General features: G+C 37.5%; 1 protein-coding gene across 1 annotated transcript in view; it reads left to right on the top strand.

Annotated features, from left to right (window-relative positions):
* LOC148044051 (ELKS/Rab6-interacting/CAST family member 1-like) overlaps window positions 1–21,020 on the top strand; it is a 105,088-nt gene extending 84,068 nt beyond the window's left edge. Inside the window, exon 17 of the mRNA XM_087722922.1 lies at window positions 20,784–21,020. Coding sequence (XP_087579048.1) covers window positions 20,784–20,787 — 4 coding nt within the window. The 3' untranslated portion in view covers window positions 20,788–21,020. The remainder of the gene's footprint in view (window positions 1–20,783) is intronic.
* Window positions 21,021–21,725: the final 705 nt, after the last annotated feature.

Here is a 21,725-nt window from a genome sequence, read left to right as displayed (position 1 = left end):
TTTATCCTTTTCTCATCCAGGGAAATATAATATTCTGCCTTTTTAATATTTCCTAAAATATTTCATTTTTCTAGGAGATGGGTGGGTGCTAACTTCCTACACTACCAAATGCCAAGGCTTCCTCTGGCTATTACAATGCATGAACAAAATCAGTATTATAAAAATGACTCTGTATTTCATTACATGCTTTTGAAAATCACTTACTGTATAGCAAAGAGCTAGTCTTTTCTCTTCCCTGTTTTGTTTTCCTCTGTGCAACAACTGGATGATTACTATGAAGCTTTCTTTACATCACATTTCTTCAATTGCTGACAGTTTCCTTCAGAGGCCTTTCAAAAGAGATTTTGTACAATATGCAGCAGCTAAAAGATAGGCTAGCTGTACTTTACTGCATGCTTCCTTACCTTTCTGCAAATGTTCTCATGTTTACTTGTGGTCCAATTTAATCAAAAGGAAAAATTGCAAATTACCTTGGACGTTTGGCTGCATTTTTTTGAGGAAGTACAACATAAGCATGTAAATTTAAGCCCACATCAAACTCGTGCACATTTATGTAAGGACACCACAGCAGTTCCATATATTCCACGTTCAGATGTCTTCACTCACAACTAAAATGGTCATAATACTTTAGGACTTCCATAGGTAAAGGTAAAGTTTCCCCTCGCACATATGTGCTAGTCGTTCCCAACTCTAGGGAACGGTGCTCATCTCCATTTCAAAGCCGAAGAACCAGCGCTGTCCAAAGATGTCTTCATCTGTGGTCATGTGGCTGGCATGACTAAACGCCGAAGGGACATGGAACGCTGTTATCTTCCCACCAAAGATGGTTCCTTTTTTTCCACTTGCATTTTTACATGCTTTTGAACTGCTAGGTTGGCAGAAGCTGGTACAAGTAACGGGAGCTCACTCTGTTATGTGGCGCTAGGGATTTGAACCATCGAACTGCCGACCTTTCTGATCGAGAAACTCAGTGTCTTAGCCACTGAGCCACCGCATCCCTATGGACTTCCATAGGCTTTGTGTAATTATACCAGAGCCATTTGTTTTCTTTTTATTAAAGAAAAACTACCTGTTCCTCAGGGTGTCATTCCTTTTCTCATAAATGTTCATAGCACTTACTAGCATATATAAATTGTTAGTGTGCTACATATTTCATTAAGTATAGACCCAGAATTTCCAAATAAAATTAATCTCCTGTGTTAAGGCTTGTCATTATTGATTTAATATAGAATTACAATAAATACTAGCTTTTAGTAGTTGCCAATTCTATCCCGGAGATATAGTCTAGTTGAAACTGGAAAGAGAGAAATCTCAAAGTTTGTTTTATACATATACATAGCTTGTTTTGTGTTGTTGTTTTTTAAATGAGCAAATTTTCAAGAAAAACCACACCATATGCCATATCAAAATTAGCTTGCAATCTGTTTTGAATCATATATTAAGTCTAGAAAAATTAAGTCTTCTAATTGATATCTATTTTTCCTTGGATTCTTTAAAAATATGGTACTGTAGTTGATACAGATTTTGTAAAACAGAGGAAGATTAAGCCTCTTTAATAGGACTCCACAGAAGTCATAACGGATGATCTTTAAAAAGTTAAAACTAATACATTTGAATATATTTATTTATGACTGTGTATGCCACGCACAATCACTAGGACTGGGGTAGGATACAGGGCGGGGGGGGCAACTAACTTCATGGCAGTGGTGGGTTATGACCGGTATTGTTCCGGTACGGTGTTCCGGAGGTCCCGCCCGCGCTCCTTACCAGTATTTGAGCTGTTTGAGGCTTACGCGGACAGAGCGTACGGTGCCTGCACGACACTCCGCTGAGCAGCTGGAGCGTTGCGGGCAGTAAGTACGCATATGAGTGTGTGCTGCACGCATTCATGTGGTGGACGCCCGGCAGCATACTCCATTGCATGTTAGGAATAAATAATAAATATTGATAAATTTTAAGAGAATGATAAAAACTAATCCAAATTATTACAAAGTAATTAAAAACAAAAATAAAAGAGAAAGCTACAAATGCAATTAAAAGAAAAATAGAAAAGAAAGAATAAAAAAGACAAAGTACCATCCAAACTTATTTTCAGAAGTTATAAGTAGTTATAAATTTAACTCTCACTGTGTGATTACAACAAAACTCTGGTTTTACTATAATATATACTATAATAGACTCTAAGATATTCATCAATGCTATATTTTTTTTCTGTTTTACACAAATAGTTCACAAGAGGTTTTCAGTCGTCAAATAAACATAGATCCTGTCTTTCCTCTAATCAAAGAACCCAATTCAGCCTTCTCAGCAAGTTCTAGTCTTCACCGAACTTTCCCCCATTGTGAGAATTGCTGAGTCTTTCTATCTTTCCACATTCAATATATCTGGTTACTATTTATTTTATTTTGTTTATCAAACATGTACAAGGTAACAGGTATAAGTATGAACATAAACATGAACAAAGGAAGTAGATGCAGATAAGTGAAGACAGTAAGATAGGGACAGTAGGCACAATGGTGCATATGCCCCCTTTAAGGACCTCTTAAGAACAGGGTGAGGTCCACGGTAGACAATTTGAGGTTGAAGCTGTGGGGATTTGAGGATGTAACAATGGAGTCAGGTAGAGCATTCCAGGTGTTGACCACTCTGTTGCTGAAGTCATATTTTCTGCAGTTGAGTTGCAGCGGTTTACCTTGAGTTTGTATCGATTGTTTGCCTGTGTATTATTGTGATTGAAGCTGAAGTAGTCGTTCACAGGTAGGATGTTGTAGCAGACAATTTTGTGTACTAAGCTTAAGTCCGACTGCAGGCGGCATAGTTCCAGGTTTGTCCAAGGCCAAAATTTCAAGTCTGGTGGCATAAGGAATTCTATTGTGAGCAGAGGAGTGGAGTACTCTTCTCATGAAATACCTCTGGACCTGCTCAATTTTATTAATGTCCAATATACAGTGTGGATTCCAGGCGGATGAGCTGTATTCGAGAATTGGTCTGGCAAAGGTTTTGTATGCCCTAGTTAGCAGTACAATGTTACCGGAGAAGAAGCTTCACAAAACTAGGTTAACAACTCTTAATGCCTTTTGGGCAATGCTGTTACAGTGAGCTCTGGGGCTCATATACAAAAACAAAGAAGTTCCATTATATTTTTTTCCAAATCTTTGTCCATCAGTTAATGGACTTAATTGCACGTAACTCTTTAAAATCCTCTGAATTAGACATATAAAAACTATTTAATTTTCACAGGAAAATTGACAAACTGAATAAGAAAAACAGAGAAGTCTAAATTGACTTCTTTGATCAGAGAAAAGACAAAATGGTGAGAATAGGTGCTAATCAAATTTTATTGTTGTTGTTTAGAACAAATTTTTAAATTTTCCTCTGCATGCAATCACTTTTGTGATCAGATGCATGCTGATATCTGCTGGCTTAACCAGCAAAATACATGTGTCATATATTTATAATGAAAGAAATGTGAAATACTTATGAAACCTTTCATGTCAGCTTACTTTCAATTAAAAAAATGATCTCTGGAAAAGCTGCAAGATAGTTTTATCTTGATACAATTTTAAAGAATCTTGAATACTTTGCCTTAATTCTGAAAATAATAATCTTATTTAGGAAATGTCATAGAAATTTTGCAGGCAAAAAAAAAATCATTCGCTCATGCTTTCGTTCAAGATTGAAGATCTTGGCTGAGAATATTTGTGCTTTCCGTTCTATACGTTTATGTGCCTAAATAAAATTTTTGAAGTGAATATGTGTTCGATGTACTCATCGCCATCTGTTTCCCTTGTCTTCAAAGAGGTGGTCTAAAGGACTGAGTTAGAATTAGAGGCTGCGGAAAGAGAATAGTTTAACCACTGGCATCTTCACAAACTGCACACAAAATGTGCTAATTTGGAGGTCTTGGCTTTGAAAATGTAGAGCTGGTTTGGGGTATAATTTCGTAGCCTTCGTGTCAAATGAGGCATGAAACAAACGGGCAAAAAACGGTAATGTCGCCAATGCAGCTCATTCTGTATTTTCTGTAGACAAGTTGTCAATGAACTGTACAGCTTCAAGAACATTGGGCTTAATCAGAACTGCAGTCAAGCAATATTCAACACCTGCAAGGCAGAGTAAATGGCTCAGTGTCAAACTAAAAGTATAATAAAATCCTGTAGCTGTATTTAAATCAGCAATGCTGATTTACATAGAGCCCCGAATCTCCATATATGGTTAATCGAGTAGCTCTATATATATGGCTTAGATATTTCACTGTATGATAATGTTGACCAATGTAGTTTACCATTCCTTTGCAACATGAAGTGTGTAAAGTACCGGTAATACATCATTTGTGTAAAAAAAACCTTAGATTTACAGTCAGCATATTTTGAAAATCATTCTTGGCTGATAATTTGTTCTTCCTTGAGAGAACAGCCACAGTGTCTGATAATCCCACCAGAATACTTGTAGCTTGCTTAATGGAAGTTGGCTGCATATTGTTATTCTAAAAATGTATACCTGAAACATGAAGGCCACTTAAAGAAGAGATTCACAGAATCAATTTTTAAAAAATAACTTGCTTTTGGGCACTTTTACCATCACCATGATACTGATTCCTCACCGCTCAGAGAAAATAATTGTATTTTGAAAAAAAATCCCATAAATTTCAATACAATATGTTCAGAAATGAGATGTGACCCTAGCCTATACTTTAAAAACTATTAAACTTAAAATATGTCAAAACATTTTAATCAAAGATAAGACAAAAACTAGCAGAAGAGTGTTACTGGATCTCTTTTTTTCCAGTTCTGAATCAATTGGCATCTGTTTGGAAGGTTGTTATTTGTCCAGTTCTGTCTATGTTCCTATGCATCAAAACTGTTTCCTTCTTCTTCTTTTTTTACACAAATATGACCATGACCATACATGTATGCGCCATGCTATAGGAATATGCTTCCTATTCTGCGGGAATGGTCAATTTAAAGAAAGGTATGGGAAAATTTAAACTCAAGCCTGTTTATTTTCTAATGCATATCCAAGCAAAAAAGTTTCAAGATTTAAAAACTGTGCAGGAAGTGATTCATCACAATGCTGTATGCATACAGAACATTATTCTGTTAAATCTGGAATTATATGTTGCAGATTCATCAACAGTGTTCTTAAAAGATATAAGAACATTATTTGTTTATTTATTAAAAATTATTAAGAGCGACTCTAGGTGGTGTATAATAATCAATAAAGCCACAAATATAAAAATACAGAAACCCACATTGAAAAATAAATATTACATCAAACCCAGCAAATAAGAGAAGAATGGCCAACCCAACAATGGAGCCATCAAAGCATGTCTTTGGTTCCCAGGAGCCTCAGGCCTGATAACATAACCAGATCTTGAGGGACTTCCGAATATCAAAAGGCATGGAGCTAATCTAATCTTGGGAGTAGGTCCCTTGGCAGAGAAGGCATGTCTCCCTGGGCTCACCAAATGTAGGTCCCTAATCCATTTACAGTAATCAATTCAGCTATTGCCCCCTTTAGAATGAATGTCTTCGGAAGAGAATTGACTTCCTAGTTCTGGGTCTATTATGCTGCTGGGGATTGAAAATAAAAATTTCCTACTGTCCAAGAAAACAAAATGTTTTAGGGTGGAGTGATTCATCATGGCATGTAAGCTCTTGGTTTCCTTTGATGTTGAGCTTTTATTTTAGCCAGTCTTAAAATTATAGCCCTCTGTTTTAAAGAGAGGTATAAAACCAGGGTGGTATTCTAGTATTTTAAGTGACAGGAATGTGGAAATAGATAATGATCTGCAGAATAACTGTAGAATTGGCTGATTGCTTATAAGTGTTTGGTATGATTTTATCATCTCTATTTTTATTGGCAATATGTACTTTTTAGGTTTTCAGATACGTCATCTATGGACACTTGAAATAGAATAGAATAGAATTCTTTATTGGCCAAGTGAAATTGGACACACAAGGAATTTGTCTTTGATGCATATGCTCTCATTGTACATAAAAGAAACGATACATTCATCATAAATCATAAGGTACAACCCTTAATGATAGTTATACTAGGAAACAGTATAAATCGGAAGGATACAAGCAACAAAGTTACAGTCATAAGTGGAAGGAGATGGGTGATAGGAACAATGAAAAGACTAATAGTAATAGTAATGCATACTTAGTGAATAGTTTGACAGTGTTGAGGCAATTATTTGTTTAGCAGAGTGATGGCCTTCGGGGAAAAAATTTCCTTGTGTCTAATTGTTCTGGTGTGCAGTGCTCTATAGCGTCATTTTGAAGGTAGAAGTTGAAACAATTTATGTCCAGGATGTGAGGGGTCTGTAGATATTTTCACAGCCCTCTTTTTGACTCGTGCAGTATACAGGTCCTCAATGGAAGGCAGGTTGGTAGTAATTGTTTTTTTCTGCAGTTCTAATTATCCTCTGAAGTCTGTGTCTGTCTTATTGGGTTGCTGAACCAAACCAGACAATTATAGAGGTGCAGATGACAGACTCAATAATTCCTCTGTAGAACTGAATCAGCAGCTCCTTAGGCAGTTTGGGCTTCCTGAGTTGGCGCAGAAAGTACATTCTTTGTGCTTTTTTGATGATGTTTTTGATGTTAAGTGTCCATTTTAGGTCTTGAAATATGATAAGTATCGAACTATGAACTATCAAGATATGAAAAGTATATAATGAAAAGAACTATAATGAGTATCAAGTATTTTCATCTAATTGGTCTTGGTCCCTACAGAAAATATGCTTAGACTTCTTAAGTGGATTATTTAAACTATCAGTTTCTATCATAATCTTTGTTTTATTTCTGCTGAGAATACATACACAGACAGATTTCATATATGCACCAGAGGAAAAATTGGCAAAGGAAATTTAGAACAAGCATACTAGATTAGGAATACTTTCCTTTTCTGCCTCTCTCTTTCTGGGTACTTGTGTGTGTATAAATGTAAGTGTAAGCGAAGCTCTCGGCTTTGGATATCAGAAATTGGATAAAAAAGTTAGAGCAATTCTATCAGAGAAAAGAAAAACACTAAGACAGTTCAAGGAATCTGATTACAGTCCATGGTTACAACTGGGTGGAATTGGCAAGCAGGAGGCAGGGTGATGACTCTGTTAGTAACAGTATCACTTTTGAAAAAAACAAACACCTCTAATGTGGTTACTTGCTTCTTGGCAAGAAGCCACTGCCTGTTCTTAATTTCCCTTTTTGCTTAATTTGCTCCTTGAATTTCACATTTTCCTAACTCCCATTTAGTCTTCTCCACTTCTGTAATGTATGTTTGGGATTATTATTTTTTTGTAGCAATGTTCGTTTGGGGAGGGGTTTTGTTGTTTGTTATGGTCAGCCATGCTTTATTGCATAGCAGATAGATGATAGATAGATAGATAGATAGATAGATAGATAGATAGATAGATAGATAGATAGATAGATAGATAGATAGATAGATAGATAGATAGATAGATAGATAGATAGATAGATAGATAGATAGATAGATCAGACAGACAGACAGACAGACAGACAGACAGACAGACAGACATTTTCCTTTCCTTGTGGAACATAAATAGAACTCCCTACCAAAGAACAACCCTGTGAGTAGGTTTGACTAAAAAAGTAGGTTCACCCAGAATCAATATGTGAGTATCAATCACTGAGGATGAACTTGTATTTTGGTCTCCCCAGTCTTAGCCAGCAGTGATTATGCTCTTCCTAAATGAGAGTCTGTATTAGAAGGGGAAAATGATCTGGGCCATCATGGCTCTAGTATGCAATACTTTCAGCCCTTTTCTGTATTTAACATTTACATTATTTTCAATCCATCCTCTCTTAAAAGATAAAAGAGGTGGGGACTCAGAAACAAAACCTCCGAGTAGCTGCCCTGGCCTTTTGGAAAAAACTCTCTCTCTCCCAAGATCAATGCTATCTTTCAGAAAGTTATAAAGTTTTGGCTTTTCCAACAAACATTTGGGGGCTAACTGTCTTGGAATTTACATTGCTATTTTAACCTAGAGCAAAGCTTCTGATAGGTGGCACATAACTAAAACAGTACTGTAATGAGTGACCCAAAATAGCCCAATTGGAGTCTATTTGTTTTTGTTGTGTTCTTGTTTTAAAAGAAAGCAATCTTGATATGTTTGTGTGCCTTCCTTCTGCAAGGTGGTTATAGAAATGCTGTGATTCATCATTTTCTCTTCTGAACTAAACAGTTGAATATAGAGCAGGGTTATCCCACCTTGACAACTTTAAGACTTGTGGACTGGTGAATTCTGGGAGTTGAAGTCCTCAAGTCTTCAAGTCGCCATGGTGGAACACCCCTGTTTTAGAGGATTAAAGAGTGTCCATCTGTTCCATAAGTGTTGCTTGGAAAGACAAAATAGCCAGGAATTAGTGGATGGCTTGGTCTTTTGTCTCATCATTGACAGCTGACAAAAATGCTGATGGGGTGACAATGAAGAAAACATCTGCTCCCCTGCTGGATGGAACAACATAGACAACGGGCAAACCTTATTATTTTCTTTAATTGAATCTTATTAATGAAATAATAAGTATCCTTTCCTAGATGCTTATCAGTAATTTAACTTACAGATACTTGAGGCAATGTATTTATATACAGTATGTAAAATAATATTTCTACTCTGCTGCATACAATGCAGGCATCCATCGGCTGGAGTTAATACCAGACAGTCTAAACAAGTAGAGGAAAACAGCAGAAGTGATTTCAGTTTGTGCAACTGTTTATAAAAGACAGATGCGGAAAGTTTAATATTAATTAAGCACATCCTATGTGATGTGTGAGAGGAAAAAAACATTGCGTTTAGCATTGCTAGTGTATTTGCTTCACTGAAAATCACATTGCGTGTTTCCTGTTGTATAGATCTGTATAGCTTCAAAGCTGGGTATTTTAAGAGGAACTCTATACATAGACACATATGTGTATATTTTGGTTCAAAGGGAGGCCACAATGGTTATAGAAAATGGCATTTTTCTTTATAAGAATCTGAAGTCTCATGTTGGGACTGAGAAATGGTGGGTGGGCAAAGACCTTTTAAGGAATTTAATATCTGAATAAATTTGAATCTGAAGTTACTTTTTGCTTTTCTTTTCTTTTCCCATACTGCCCATCATGACTCTTTCACATTATTTCTCCATATGGCTGAGCTGAATATGAACCGTATAGTACAGTGTTTTTTCAGCCTTGGGCGATGGTGGTGGTGGCTGTTATGTAACACATATACAACATGAAATCACAGCTTGCCAGTTCTTTAGTTGGCTTTCATTTACATGGAGTTTTTCCCAAGAACCTAGGAGGTCGTAATGTATCAGCATAGTAGATTCAAGCATTGTGGCATTTTGTAATTGACAGATGAAAATGTTGTCGATGTGCAGATTTTCAAAGTGCTAGCCAAGGCTTTTTAGTATGGCACCCAATGTGTCAATAACCACCACAGCCAATTTATGCCATAATCTTTCAATTTCAGTTTTCAGGCCTTGATACTTTGTGATCTTCTCCATTTCTTTGTCTTCATTTCTACTATTCCATGGTGATGCCACACCAATTATCCACACTTTCTTCTTTTCAGCCACAGTTAAATCTGGTGTATTATGCACCAGGATTGTCTAAGTTTGTATTTTCATTTCTTATAGCTGTGACCTAAAGCTTATACCGTTCCAGGGCTTCCAAACATCTAGGTTCATTTTCCCATATCCATTTGCTCATCACAGAATTTAAAAAATCTGCTTTGCCTTTTTTTACTGCAAATGTTAGCATTATATTCACAGTTATATAATATGTGAAAATCTGTGCTTACTTTCATTTACTAGTTGTTAGTATTGCTTTCATTGTGGAGTAGTATCCTTGCCTTGTTGCTGGCATAAAACTACAGTGGTACCATGGTACTCAACTGCTTTGAAACTCATCAAATTTGATACTCGACACAAATTTTGTCCTGATATTCATCGTTTGTTTGGTACTCATAAAACTAAAAGGTTAGTTGCCTTGTGATTCATTACATTATTCTTTATGGGAAACATTTGTTTGGTACTCATTGTTTTTTGTCATCGTATGTCCCAGAACCAATTACCGTATTTTTCAGAGTATGATGCACCTTTTTCCCTCAAAAAAGAGGCTGAAAATCTGGGTGCGTCTTATACACTGAATACAGCATTTTTTGCCTCCTGAAACCCCGCCCCTTCACCAAAATGGCTATGCATAGCCTTTAGGAGACTTATAGAATGCTCCTGGGGGCTGGGGAGGGCAAAAATGAGCGAAAAACAGACTGACTTTTGCCCCCAGCCCCCAGGAGCACTCTTCAAGGCTCCTAAAGGCTACGCATGCCTTTTTTCTTTTCTTTTTTGACAAAAAAACAGGCCCGTTTTCGTGAAAAACACCCCCTTTTTGGGAGGTCTGCAAAGTGCAAAAAAATTTTAAAAAATTTGCCTCTTCAAAATCTTGGTGCATCTTATACTCCAAAAAATATGGTGATGATGAGTGCTGAGGAACCACTGTAATTTTATTCATGGCTTTTAAAGATGTCATATTTTATTGGATAGGGCATGCAGATCAAGTGGCAAGTAGGGATTCACAAATTGCGAGTTCATAAATGGGAGCATATAGTTGTCATCTGAAGAAAACAACTTTCAGCTTTGGGTTAATTTTTAAACGGAAGATGGACATTCACCAATACATATTTTCCTATTATTTTCAGTGCAAGGTAGGCACACAGCATGCCTGTATACTGGCTTGAGGGTGGGGGGGAGAGGAAAATGACATATCTAGAAGAAGAATTAAGGAAAACAGATGACTCTTAATTAAAAGAATTTGTCAGCACTCCAGAAGTTTATTTCAAAATTTATTGCCAAGCTTTCAGAGTCCCTCCATATTTTGCTTCCCGTGACATATTTCAAGGAAACCAGAGTGTGCTGTTTTTAAACTTGATTATAGGTTGAATACTGCCAAGTAATTATCTGTCCAGAAATTGCTTTTCTTTCTCTTTTTTCCCTCCTTTTTTTCTTTACAAGTATGCATGAGAGGAAAGCTTGCTCAGAGTTGCTAGTATAATTAACCATTTCAGGCTGGCCAAGTTTCTACCTAATAAACTTTAGATTTCACTTATAGTACCTGCTTGTGGATTCTATAACTGTCTGTACATTTCAGTCTGGCTTCAAAACTTGTTGAAATTCTGACCACTTCTTTACTTTTATTGTGAGTAGGCCCTAAATTACGTTTAAATGCATTTTAAAATGTGGTAGCTTTGTTGCTCTAGTAACTTATTAAAATGATGTAATTGATTATCAGTTATTAAATAGATATAAATTATGTAATTAATTACAAAAATAAATAACTCAGTGTAGCAACATACTGTTAAATTGCAGCTGTTAACTGAGAATTCGAGCTCAAATAAAAAGGAATTCAGTTGACCAATTCAACAAAGTTGTATTGAAGATAGAGAGACATGATGGAGAAAATTTGCAGACTTGCCTGTAGGATGAAACAAGTTGGCCCTTTAAAAAAGGGCTCTGCTACATTGAACCAATGTGGGTCATTGCCGCAAAATGAACAGTGGAAAAGAACAGGAAATAATGACAACCAGAAGAACAATGGAGCATGACAAAACTGATGGACAGGAGAGCAGTGGGTCATAGAAAACAATGGAACTTGCTGACAGAGTTGATGAGGGTTAGAGTGGTACCTGAGCAGCCTATCCTGAGATGCTGCACAGTTGTCAGTGGAAGTCAAAGATGTTGACAGAAAAGAATCAGGGAGTTGGAAGTCAACTGGGAGCCCATGGTACCAACCACTGATTGAGGAGGTCCAGGATGCTAATAGTGAAATCAGAGCAGGCTGAAGACCTAGAAACAGTCAACAGCTCACAGTAGATGGCAAAAAGAGCAGGAATCTCCCAAGCACCACGCCCTCTACTCCCCAGAAAGCCAAGTCATGAGTCTCTCCCAGGACAACAGTTGAGTGGTGACTCTAACAAGCAGCAGCAATTTTCTTCCAGAAAGATTCCTTCCACATCCCGAAAGCTGGATGCCCTGTTTATTGGACCATTCAGTGTAATAGTAAGGATCAGTGCTGTGGTCTTTCACATTCAGCTGCCAGACACACTAAAAACACATCCAGTTTCCTATCAGTTCCTCCTGGTCCTGCAATTTTGTTTTTGTCCTTTGTGCATAGCTGTGTAAGAACGTTTGGTGCTTGAATATTGGAAGGAGTCTTTGATGCCTAAGCTAGCTGGCTAGCTACCCTGTCAGCTTCTGCACCTGCTAGCGGTCCTAAATGAAGGAGGGCATTGTTTGAGGAGAGATGAAGGGGGCACATTGCACAAATGGGAGAGGATCTGTTCCCCTTGAAGATGTGAGAGAGAATTCTGTGAATTTCTGGCAGAGAGACAAGAAACCAACCTTCCCCTTTCCTGCTCTCCTTAATCAGGAAATAGAGGGAAAGAAGCCTGAAAAAAGGAAGTCATAATATGAGGAAGTGCGTTGTCTGATATTTTTTTTTAAATTAAATAAATGGAAGTGCAAGAAATGGCGTGATGTTCTCCAGCTACCCACAACCTGAAAGAGAAAGGAAGCACTTGACATGTCCAAGTCAGACTCCCTTTCTGACCTGCTTTCCATTGTTTCTGAGTTTCTAGCTCCTGGTGTCCCCCTATCTAGGGGGGTGATCACTGTTTTTTGACTCCGAACGTGGATTATTTGAGCTCCGCCAGACCCGCCTTTGGAATTTATGACCAACATCCCTGGCCATCTCTCTTCAGATAGCCCCTCTCTCTGCTGCAGGACGCAGGCAAAGCTTCACTCTGCTGCAAACATACTCTTGCCAGATTTACAACCTCCAGTGTAGGTGTTATCTCTGTTTATGCTACCTTGTTGAATTGATTTACAGTTAAGCTAATAAAAGTTCTGAGAACCGGTATGCTTTTCTTTCTTGCCTGTTCTCAGCTGGACACACAGGAGGAAGCAGCCCAGAGCTTAACCTGTGCTCTGAAGCATAGATTTCTGACTCTTTTTTTGCACTGCAACAGGGATCATTTGTTCATCTCGAGGCTTCATTCTTGTCTGCAGTAAAGATGCTAATCTAGCTGAGTTGTGTCTGGGAGTCTTCTGCCAAGCCCAGCTGAGACCTGAATTAAGTGTCTGATTTATTACCCAAAACTGGGTGTGAAGCCTGAGATGAAAAGGGGCAGCTCAGGGTTTGTATTGATTCGGAAAGTACAAATCAGATAATATTCACTGAACTAATTTTTCCTTGTGATTTAAAATATGGTCCTTCCTCTTTTTCTTTTTCTTTTTTTGCCACACCCTCATGATTTACTATTTTGGCCTAATAAATTGTTCTCTCATTTCTCGTCACCGAGGGTTTTTCTGTTTTGTTTCATGTACCTCAAAATTGAATCCCTTCCGTATATTAAGAGGAGGGTGTAATGGTGCCTGTGTTTTCCATTTCCCCTTGAATTTATTCTGCATTTTACTTTTAGAAAAATCTATAGCTTCTCTCTCCTGAGTCAGTTCTGTTTGCCAACAATGATTTTTTTTCACTAATGTAGAAGAGGCAATAGGAAATGAAAGTATTGCTATATTAACTGAAATAATACAGCATATTTCCAGGTGTAAGGACTTCATTCAAATGTGCCTCCCTGATTATGTGTATCTGATATTCCATCTCAGATTTTAAAAAAAACAAATTTCTGATGCCCTAATGTGCACTGATAACATACCACAATTACTAATCTTTTGAGAACATCATAACAACAGAAATAGTGAAAGGGAGAATGGAAGAAGACAACAGAGCCCATAAGCATCTCTCTCTCCAAGAATCTCAGCTACAGCGTTACAAATTGGATTTTGAGCTCCAAGCTCTCTTTCCCATTGATTTTCATACAACTGAAATTGCAGGTAGGTAGGTAGGATAGAAGATGGATGGATACTTAGATAGATACATAGATGATGGATCGACTTAACCATAATGGAGCCCAATATTTTGGTCATAAATTATTGTGATCATAAGTCAAGGCATCATGTGACTGACTCAATTTGAAAATCATTTACAATGGTCATAAATAACATTAATAACACAGTTATTAAGCATATTCAGCATATCCAATGGATGGGTTTTGCCATTTTCTACTGGAAAGTGATGAAAAACCCCATCATAAATCATGGGCACGTGATCACGGGTTTACTACAATGTTTCTAAATAAAACTTTGGTTTCACTTGGTACACTGTACACTTGAGTTTTGAGTTTCTGGCTCATTTATTTTAGACATCAGAAGATGTAAAAATTGTTAATTTGATTTTTCATGTAACCAAATGCAACAAATAAGAGAGGCTGATGTTAGGTAGTAAAGAAAGGGTTTAGTTCAGGGTTTAGTAAAGAAAGGGTTTCTGCCGGTTGGCCCCACATCGGGCACGGGAAGCTCCGCCCAGATGCTTCTGCACATGTGTGCACAAGCGTACCGTAGTAAAATAAATTGAAACCACCTCTGGTTTAGTTGAATAGTAAGGACAGAGAGCAGAGTATCACTTGCAAAGTGAGATATGCTTCATCTTTTTCTAGCAATATTTGAATGCTTACCACAAACTGCTCTTAATGTTGTAATATTGAATAGAGTTGCAAAGATAGAAAGAAATTGTCAAAAAGTGAAACAATTGTCTTCCATTTTCCAGGTTTAACCCAGTGAAATTATAGAATAAATGGGAAGCATGGAAAACACAGAAAAAAAGAATAGAGACGCATTCATCTTTCATTAAAACAAAATCATCTGCTCTATGGGATGATGGTGATACGAACCTGATTTCTTAAGCTCTAACAAAAAGCAATCATTACTCTGCAGAATTTCAGAATAAGTAATGGCATTATATTTTCCACCTCTTTTGAAGAATTGAGGTTTTTTCTGCAGCCACGGTCAGCCATTCACAATTCATAGCTCTTCAATGTTTGCCAGCAATTGCAATATTTTAAATGTGATGACATAGCTGCAAAATTCAGATGTATTGTGTTTGTAATCTAGCAGTCCTCCTATTTGTTCCAACCCAATGAAACCTTGGCAAGAATTTACAGTATGCAAAGGGAGTCCAATAGCAAGATCACTCTCTGAAAGCATACTAGAACTAAATGTGGTCTGCAAGGATAAGCCAGCAAAAGCAATGTAGAGTTCAAAAATAGGTTGGATCAAATCAGGAGCTATGAGAAAAAAAAATGAGAAAAAAAAATATCACAGTGCATCTCTATGGGAGAAACAGTTGGGCAACGGCTCAGAATATTGCTGGCTGTTTCATTCAAAACTCTGCTTCATCATTGTCATTAACAAATCTACACATAATTCAGAACTCTAAATTGGGGGGGGGTTAATAACCTCAAACAAATATAATGATGTTGAAGTCCATTTTTCCCCTTGCTCTCTTTTACACAAATGGAAAAAAAAATACGACCAGGGTTTTTGGTTTTTTTTGGCTTCTAGTTATTTTTTTTAGCAAATTAATCCAGATGAGCACTTTAAATATGATTCCTATTCATTTATAGTAGCTTTTAAAAAAAAATAATGCAGAAATTTGAGTTCTAGACTCCCCATAAAATGTCTCCTTCAAGTACAACTTGACTTTATGGATATGTCCGTTTAATTTTATAACTATACAAAAGTGGTTAGTAATTGTCTTGGGGGGGGGCTTATTGGGGAGTTGTTGTTTTTCTTACTTCCCAACCTAGCCTATAACCCCCAAAATCCCTGGAGGGGTCTTATTCAAGAGGCCCAACCTGTATAGCTTCCAAGCCAAGACAAGGTCAGTCACTTGATGAGAGAAATATTTATTGGTAGCCCATAAAATGGTTCTCAACTTCCTTCATTTATAAGGAGTGACCTATTAAAGTTAGAGATAGAATTTACCAGACAGTCTTGATCTGATAAGTATACAATCTGGAAATCATACCTGCTGTTTTTAAAATACCTTTTAAGGTTCCTATTAATCATACTTGTCAGGTGGGAAAATGTGGATAAAATCTTATTTAAAGCTTACATTGGGGCGCTATTATCCTATTGATATTTCTAACATTCAGTAAACATCTTCAGAGATTAAGAGTTTGAAAGTTGGAATCATATTTGATCATTGTGAACACTTAAGTGACGAGCTATATCTAGTCTGTGAAATTGTGGGAAAGAGAATACTGTCATAAGAGAAACTAGTGGTACACAGTTTCCTCAATTTATGACCAATTGAGCCCAAAATTTCTGTTCCTAAGCAAGACAGTTGTTAATTGAATTTTGCCCCATTTTATGACCTTTCTTGCCACCATTGTTAAGTGATTCACTACAGTTGTTAAGTTAGTAACACGCTTGTTAAGTGAATCTGGCTTTCCCATTGACTTTCTTGTCCGAACGTCCTAAAAGGTGACCCCACGACTCTGCATCTGTCATAAATATGAGTCAGTTACCAAGCATTTGAATTTTGATCACATGACCATGAGGATGCTGCAACAGCTGTGTGAAAAACAGTCGTAGGTCACTTTTCTCAGTGCCTTTTTAAGTTTGAACTAAACAACTCATTCATTCTAAGCCCTCCTTGTTCAGGTGACCTAAAGGAGAACTTTTTTTTAAGGGACTGGAAAGAATTGGAGAAGATACACTCTGCAAAGTTTTTCTGACTGTTTAACAAAAAGCCATCAGTTCTATTTTGTTAGTTTCCTGCTGGAATATCTATATATATAAAAAAATGTTTGTGTGTGTTCATGTGTGTGTTCAACAGAGCCGAGGTGGCACAGTGGTTAAATGCAGCACTGCAGGCTACTTCAGCTGACTGCAGTTCTGCAGTTCGGCTGTTCAAATCTCACCGGCTCAGGGTTGACTCAGCCTTCCATCCTTCCGAGGTGGGTAAAATGAGGACCCGGATTGTTGTTGGGGGCGATATGCTGACTCTGTAAACCGCTTAGAGAGGGCTGAAAGCCCTATGAAGCGGTATATAAGTCTAACTGCTATTGCTATTGCTATGTTCCAGCATAACTCTGGAACGCCTTGAGCAATCTCAACCAAACTTGGTACACAGATAACTTACTCTCTGGAAATAAATACTTGTGGGGGGAGACACCCCTAACACTCCTCGGTGTGTGTGTTCTGTTAAGATACAGCCTGTTGTGCCTTCAAATGGCTTCTCCTGTACAGCACAGTGGAGTTGCTATGGTAATGGCTCCCTCAGGTAAGGGGGAAAATCCCTTACCTGAGGGAGCCATGGGTGATAGAAATGATGAGAAGACCAATAGTAATAGTAATGCAGCCTTAGTGAATGGTTTGACAGTGGTGATAGAATTATTTGCTTAGCAGAGTGATGGTGTTCGGGGGGAAAACTGCCCTTGTGTCTAGTTGTCTTGATGTGCAGTGCTGTATAGAATCGTTTTGAAGGTAGCAATTGAAACAATTTATGTCCAGGATGTGAGGGGTCTGTAAATATTTTCACGGCTCTCTTTTTGACTCGTGCAGTACACAGGTCCTCAATGGAAGGCAGGTTGGTAGTAATTGTTTTTTCTGCAGTTCTAATTATCCTCTGAAGTCTGTGTCTGCCTTGTTGGGTTGCAGAACCAAACCAGACAATTATAGAGGTGAAGACTTAATAATTCCTCTGTAGAACTGAATCAGCAGCTCCTTGGGCAGTTGGAGCTTCCTGAGTTGGCGCAGAAGGAACATTCTTTGTTGTGCTTTTTTGATGATGTTTTTGATGTTAGGTGTTCAGTTTAGGCCTTGAGATATGATAGAACCTAGAAATTTGAAGGTCTCTACTATTGATACTGTGTTGTCTAGTATTGTAAGAGGTGGTATGGTAGGGTTTCTCCTAAAGTCTACCAACTTTTTTATTGTAAGATAAATCAAGAGCATTACCTGAGAAATAGAAACCTGAGGAATACTAATTAAAGTGAAGCATTCATTATGTAAAGAAATTAAACATTCCAATACATTTTAGAATGGGAATTATAGTTAAAGATTTCTTGCTTTTCCATTGTCATTTCCCGTCATGCAGCACTCAGAATTTGTTTTAAAAACTCCCTGCTTACAGAGAAATTTTAAGAGATTCATTGCTATAGAGGGACATGAGGACATGGGAGGTATATCTCTTGCTATGACCTCATGCCCCCATTTCCTTCCATAGCATGAAGCTTTTAAAAAAACCTCTAATTTTCTTGGGTATAACATAAGGAAGGAAGGAATAAACTTTTTTTTCCTGTAATTGGGAGTTAAAAGTATGGAGTATTTGTATGTCTAACTCCCAATTACCAGAAAAGCTTTGATGTGTAAGCTATTTTTAAAGTAAATAGCCACAACACCTTATAGCTACACTGTACAGTTAGTGCTGGGGGCTAAGATAGAATGACTGGTTTAACTTCCACGGGTGTTTTCAGACAAAATTAACAGCACCTTTGCTCATTTTGTTTGAATGAACTTTTATCTCCAAAACAAATTAGAGTTGATCTTGCATGGGCCATATTTGGACTTAACTGCTTTATATATGCCTTTCAGATATTTTATAGTTCAAAAGCAAAACAACAGTTTCCAACATATGTTAAGGCGGGCTTGTAATGGTGGAAGAAGAGTAGAGGGTCCCTTCATAGTGTCTTTGTAATGTAAATATCCTATAGAGAGGTCTAGATTTTCAGGGCTAACAAGTATTTTCTTCTTTGTAAACTTCTACCTTTGTCTTATTGCAATCCAACACAGCACTTCATGTTGCCCACAATTTGAGAATGGATTTAAGAACTTGTTACTTATTAGAGATGCATAGGTACAAAGTGATGCTTGCGTTCATAAAATAGGTATTGAAAACCTAGCCCAGTGGTTAAATGCAGCACTGCAGGCTACTGAAGTTCTGCAGTTCGGCTGTTCAAATCTCACCGGCTCAGGGTTGACTCAGCCTTCCATCCTTCCGAGGTGGGTAAAATGAGGACCCAGATTGTTGTTGGGGGCAATATGCTGACTCTGTAAACCGCTTAGAGAGGGCTGAAAGCCCTATGAAGCGGTATATAAGTCTAATTGCTATTGCTATTGCTAAGTCACTGATGAATTGAAGGCTACATTATGGCTAACAGTTACTCATTCCTGTTTATTTCATGTATATCTTTCCAAATTCCGGTCCAATTAAAATAAGGTATTCTTTTAAAAAAAGGAAGAAGAGTCTTATATGAATATAACAGTTTGTGTTTAATGCAGTTTATACCTGAATATGACAAAGCCTGATTGAAGTGAAGGATAATAGTTGCATTCTACTAACAGATAATAAACATGTAATTGCCATTATCTCTAGACTGTACTTTTGATCATGACATCAACTTTCTCCCTGTTCTTTTTTAAACCATTTTTTACTTTCAGTGACATCTTATGTACTCAGATATTAAAGGTCCTTCATTTTATCCATTAAACTATTGATCCTCATGCTTTTTATAAATAGTGACTACAACCAGTCTACTTTAGGGTGCTGCTTTGGGGGTCCCTAGTATGGAATGAAATTATTAAGGCACTGAACCTCAACAATATTTTACTGTTGCAGAAAAGTTAATGGGGGGAAAACCTAGCTGTGTGCTGAAAGGGATTTCTTCATTTTGACAGTTACATATTTTGTGAGCAGCAACATCAGTGATTCTGTTTGGTGTGTTGTTTGCTCATGTGTGAACTTCTTTATGCTTCCCATGTCAGGAACCCAGACATTATTTGTAACAATTTCTTCCTGTTGCTTTCCTGTTCTGCCAGAACAGGCAAGATTTTTTCTCTCTCTAATGTAGTGTTAGGATCTCTCTGGGGTACTTTAACTAAATAAAAGTTGAATGTCCATAAGCCATCAGTCTTCCTCTGTCCCCCATTCACCCTTCCCATCACCCGCCCACCTTCAAACTAATCAATGCTTTGAAATGTTTAGTAAGAAAACAGGTTCTGTTTTGACAGACAGCAATTACAGCAGCTGGCTGAAGGCAGATTTTACAGCTCTTTAGGGGGATCCCTTATGAATAGTAACTGAAGGTGATGTACTTTTATACAATCAGACTTTGAGACAAAAAAAAGAGTGTCTCTCAGCGGTTGCCTATCGACACTGGGAGAAGAACTAGAACGATCACAGAGTAACCTCAGACTGCCTCTGTAGTAGAATAGAATAGAATAACAGAGTTGGAAGGGACCTTGGAGGTCTTCTAGTCCAACCCCCTGCTTAAGCAGGAAACCCTACACCACTTCAGATGTCTGTGATATGAGGCAGCCTACCCTCCACCAAGTAGCTGCCCCTCTCAGTTGAACCAAATTTATTTCCATAAGTACCTTCTGGATTCCCCAAGATAAAAATGTAACTGAGGTTATGTACACAACAGCTGTCGTTAATCTTTATTGTGGCAACAACTTGTTTGCTCAGGTGACCTGTGGGTTCCAGCATTTACCATCCATTTGTTCTCCACAATTATTGGAAGAAACTGTTAGTCGTGACATCTAAAACAATCCCAATATGCAAAAGGAGTGCAACGAGCCACCAAAACACCAGGAATAATCCCTCTTGAGCTTACTGGTTGTGTAAATACTAGCTCATTCCTCTCTCACACACACAGGTTGACAGGGAATATGGCACTTGTAATTAAAACTTCTCAGTCTGATTTTATTTTAGTTCTATTTCTTGAAATCGTTTTTGGAAAATTCAGTGATTAAAACTTTCTCTCTTTGTCTTTAAAAAAAAAATCTTTCTTGTCATGGTGTTTATAGACTCTTAATCTTTATTGACCCCCAGAATTTAATTCTTGAATATGTTACTCTGTTTTTCAGTTAACCTCTTAACCTGTCTCCAGGGGGAAAAAATCAGCATGATCTCTGTTAAAGCATGCCTCATTCTCCTGTGAACTTGCAGGAAAGAGAAAAATTTCTGTTGGTCTTTTGAGAATACTTCTGCAATCAGATGAAAAAGCAATTATCTTTCTAAGAAACACTGGCACCACATGAAATGTATTAAGGTTGAATCCTTAGAGTCCTTGTAATAAAGTTTGGCTGTCATGCTACAACAAACTTAATGTGTTCTTGTGCTGTATGTTGTTTCTTTTTGGTAGATTGAGAAAATTTATTCAATCTTTAATGCTAATTTCACAAAGAAATTATAAATACTGTATACCCTAATCCTGGAAACATTTTTTTTGTTTTAGGATTTTAGTAAATGAGCACAACTCAAACTAATGGAAGGCTGAAATAAATATTACGTTTTAAACACATTGATGCATTTAAATTACCCTAGTCCATAATGATGAGTTTCATTTTCGGTCTAGGAAGGCATCAGTCCTAGCTACAAGAACCCTGTAAATAGCATTTGAGCTGCAAAGAAGGTTTTGGGGGTGTAGTATTTGTATTAGTATTTTCTACTTTCTAAATTATCCCATTTTGATCAGTACTTACAACAATTTACCACATCTTAACTGAGATCTTGAGATCCTAACTGATCTGAGAAAAGGGATGTGGTGGCTTAGTGGGTAAAACGCTGAGCTTGTCGATCAGAAAGATCGGCAGTTCGGTGGTTCGAATTCCTAGCGCCGCGTAAGCTCCCATTAACTTGTCCCAGCTTCTGCCAACCTAGCAGTTCAAAAGCATGTTAAAAATGCAAATAGAAAAATAGGAACCACCTTTGGTGGGAAGGTAACAGTGGTCCGTGCGCCTTCAACGTTTAGTCATACCAGCCACGGAAATGTCTTTGCACTGGCTCTTCAGCTTTGAAACGGAGAT

This window comes from Thamnophis sirtalis, unplaced genomic scaffold (assembly GCF_051295495.1).
Source record: "Thamnophis sirtalis isolate CommonGarterSnake01/CBP01778 unplaced genomic scaffold, rThaSir2_p1.2 scaffold_9, whole genome shotgun sequence".
NCBI classification, from domain to species: Eukaryota; Metazoa; Chordata; class Lepidosauria; order Squamata; family Natricidae; genus Thamnophis; species Thamnophis sirtalis.
Note: the sequence above shows the minus strand (reverse complement) of the source record. Positions and strands in the feature narration are given on the sequence as shown.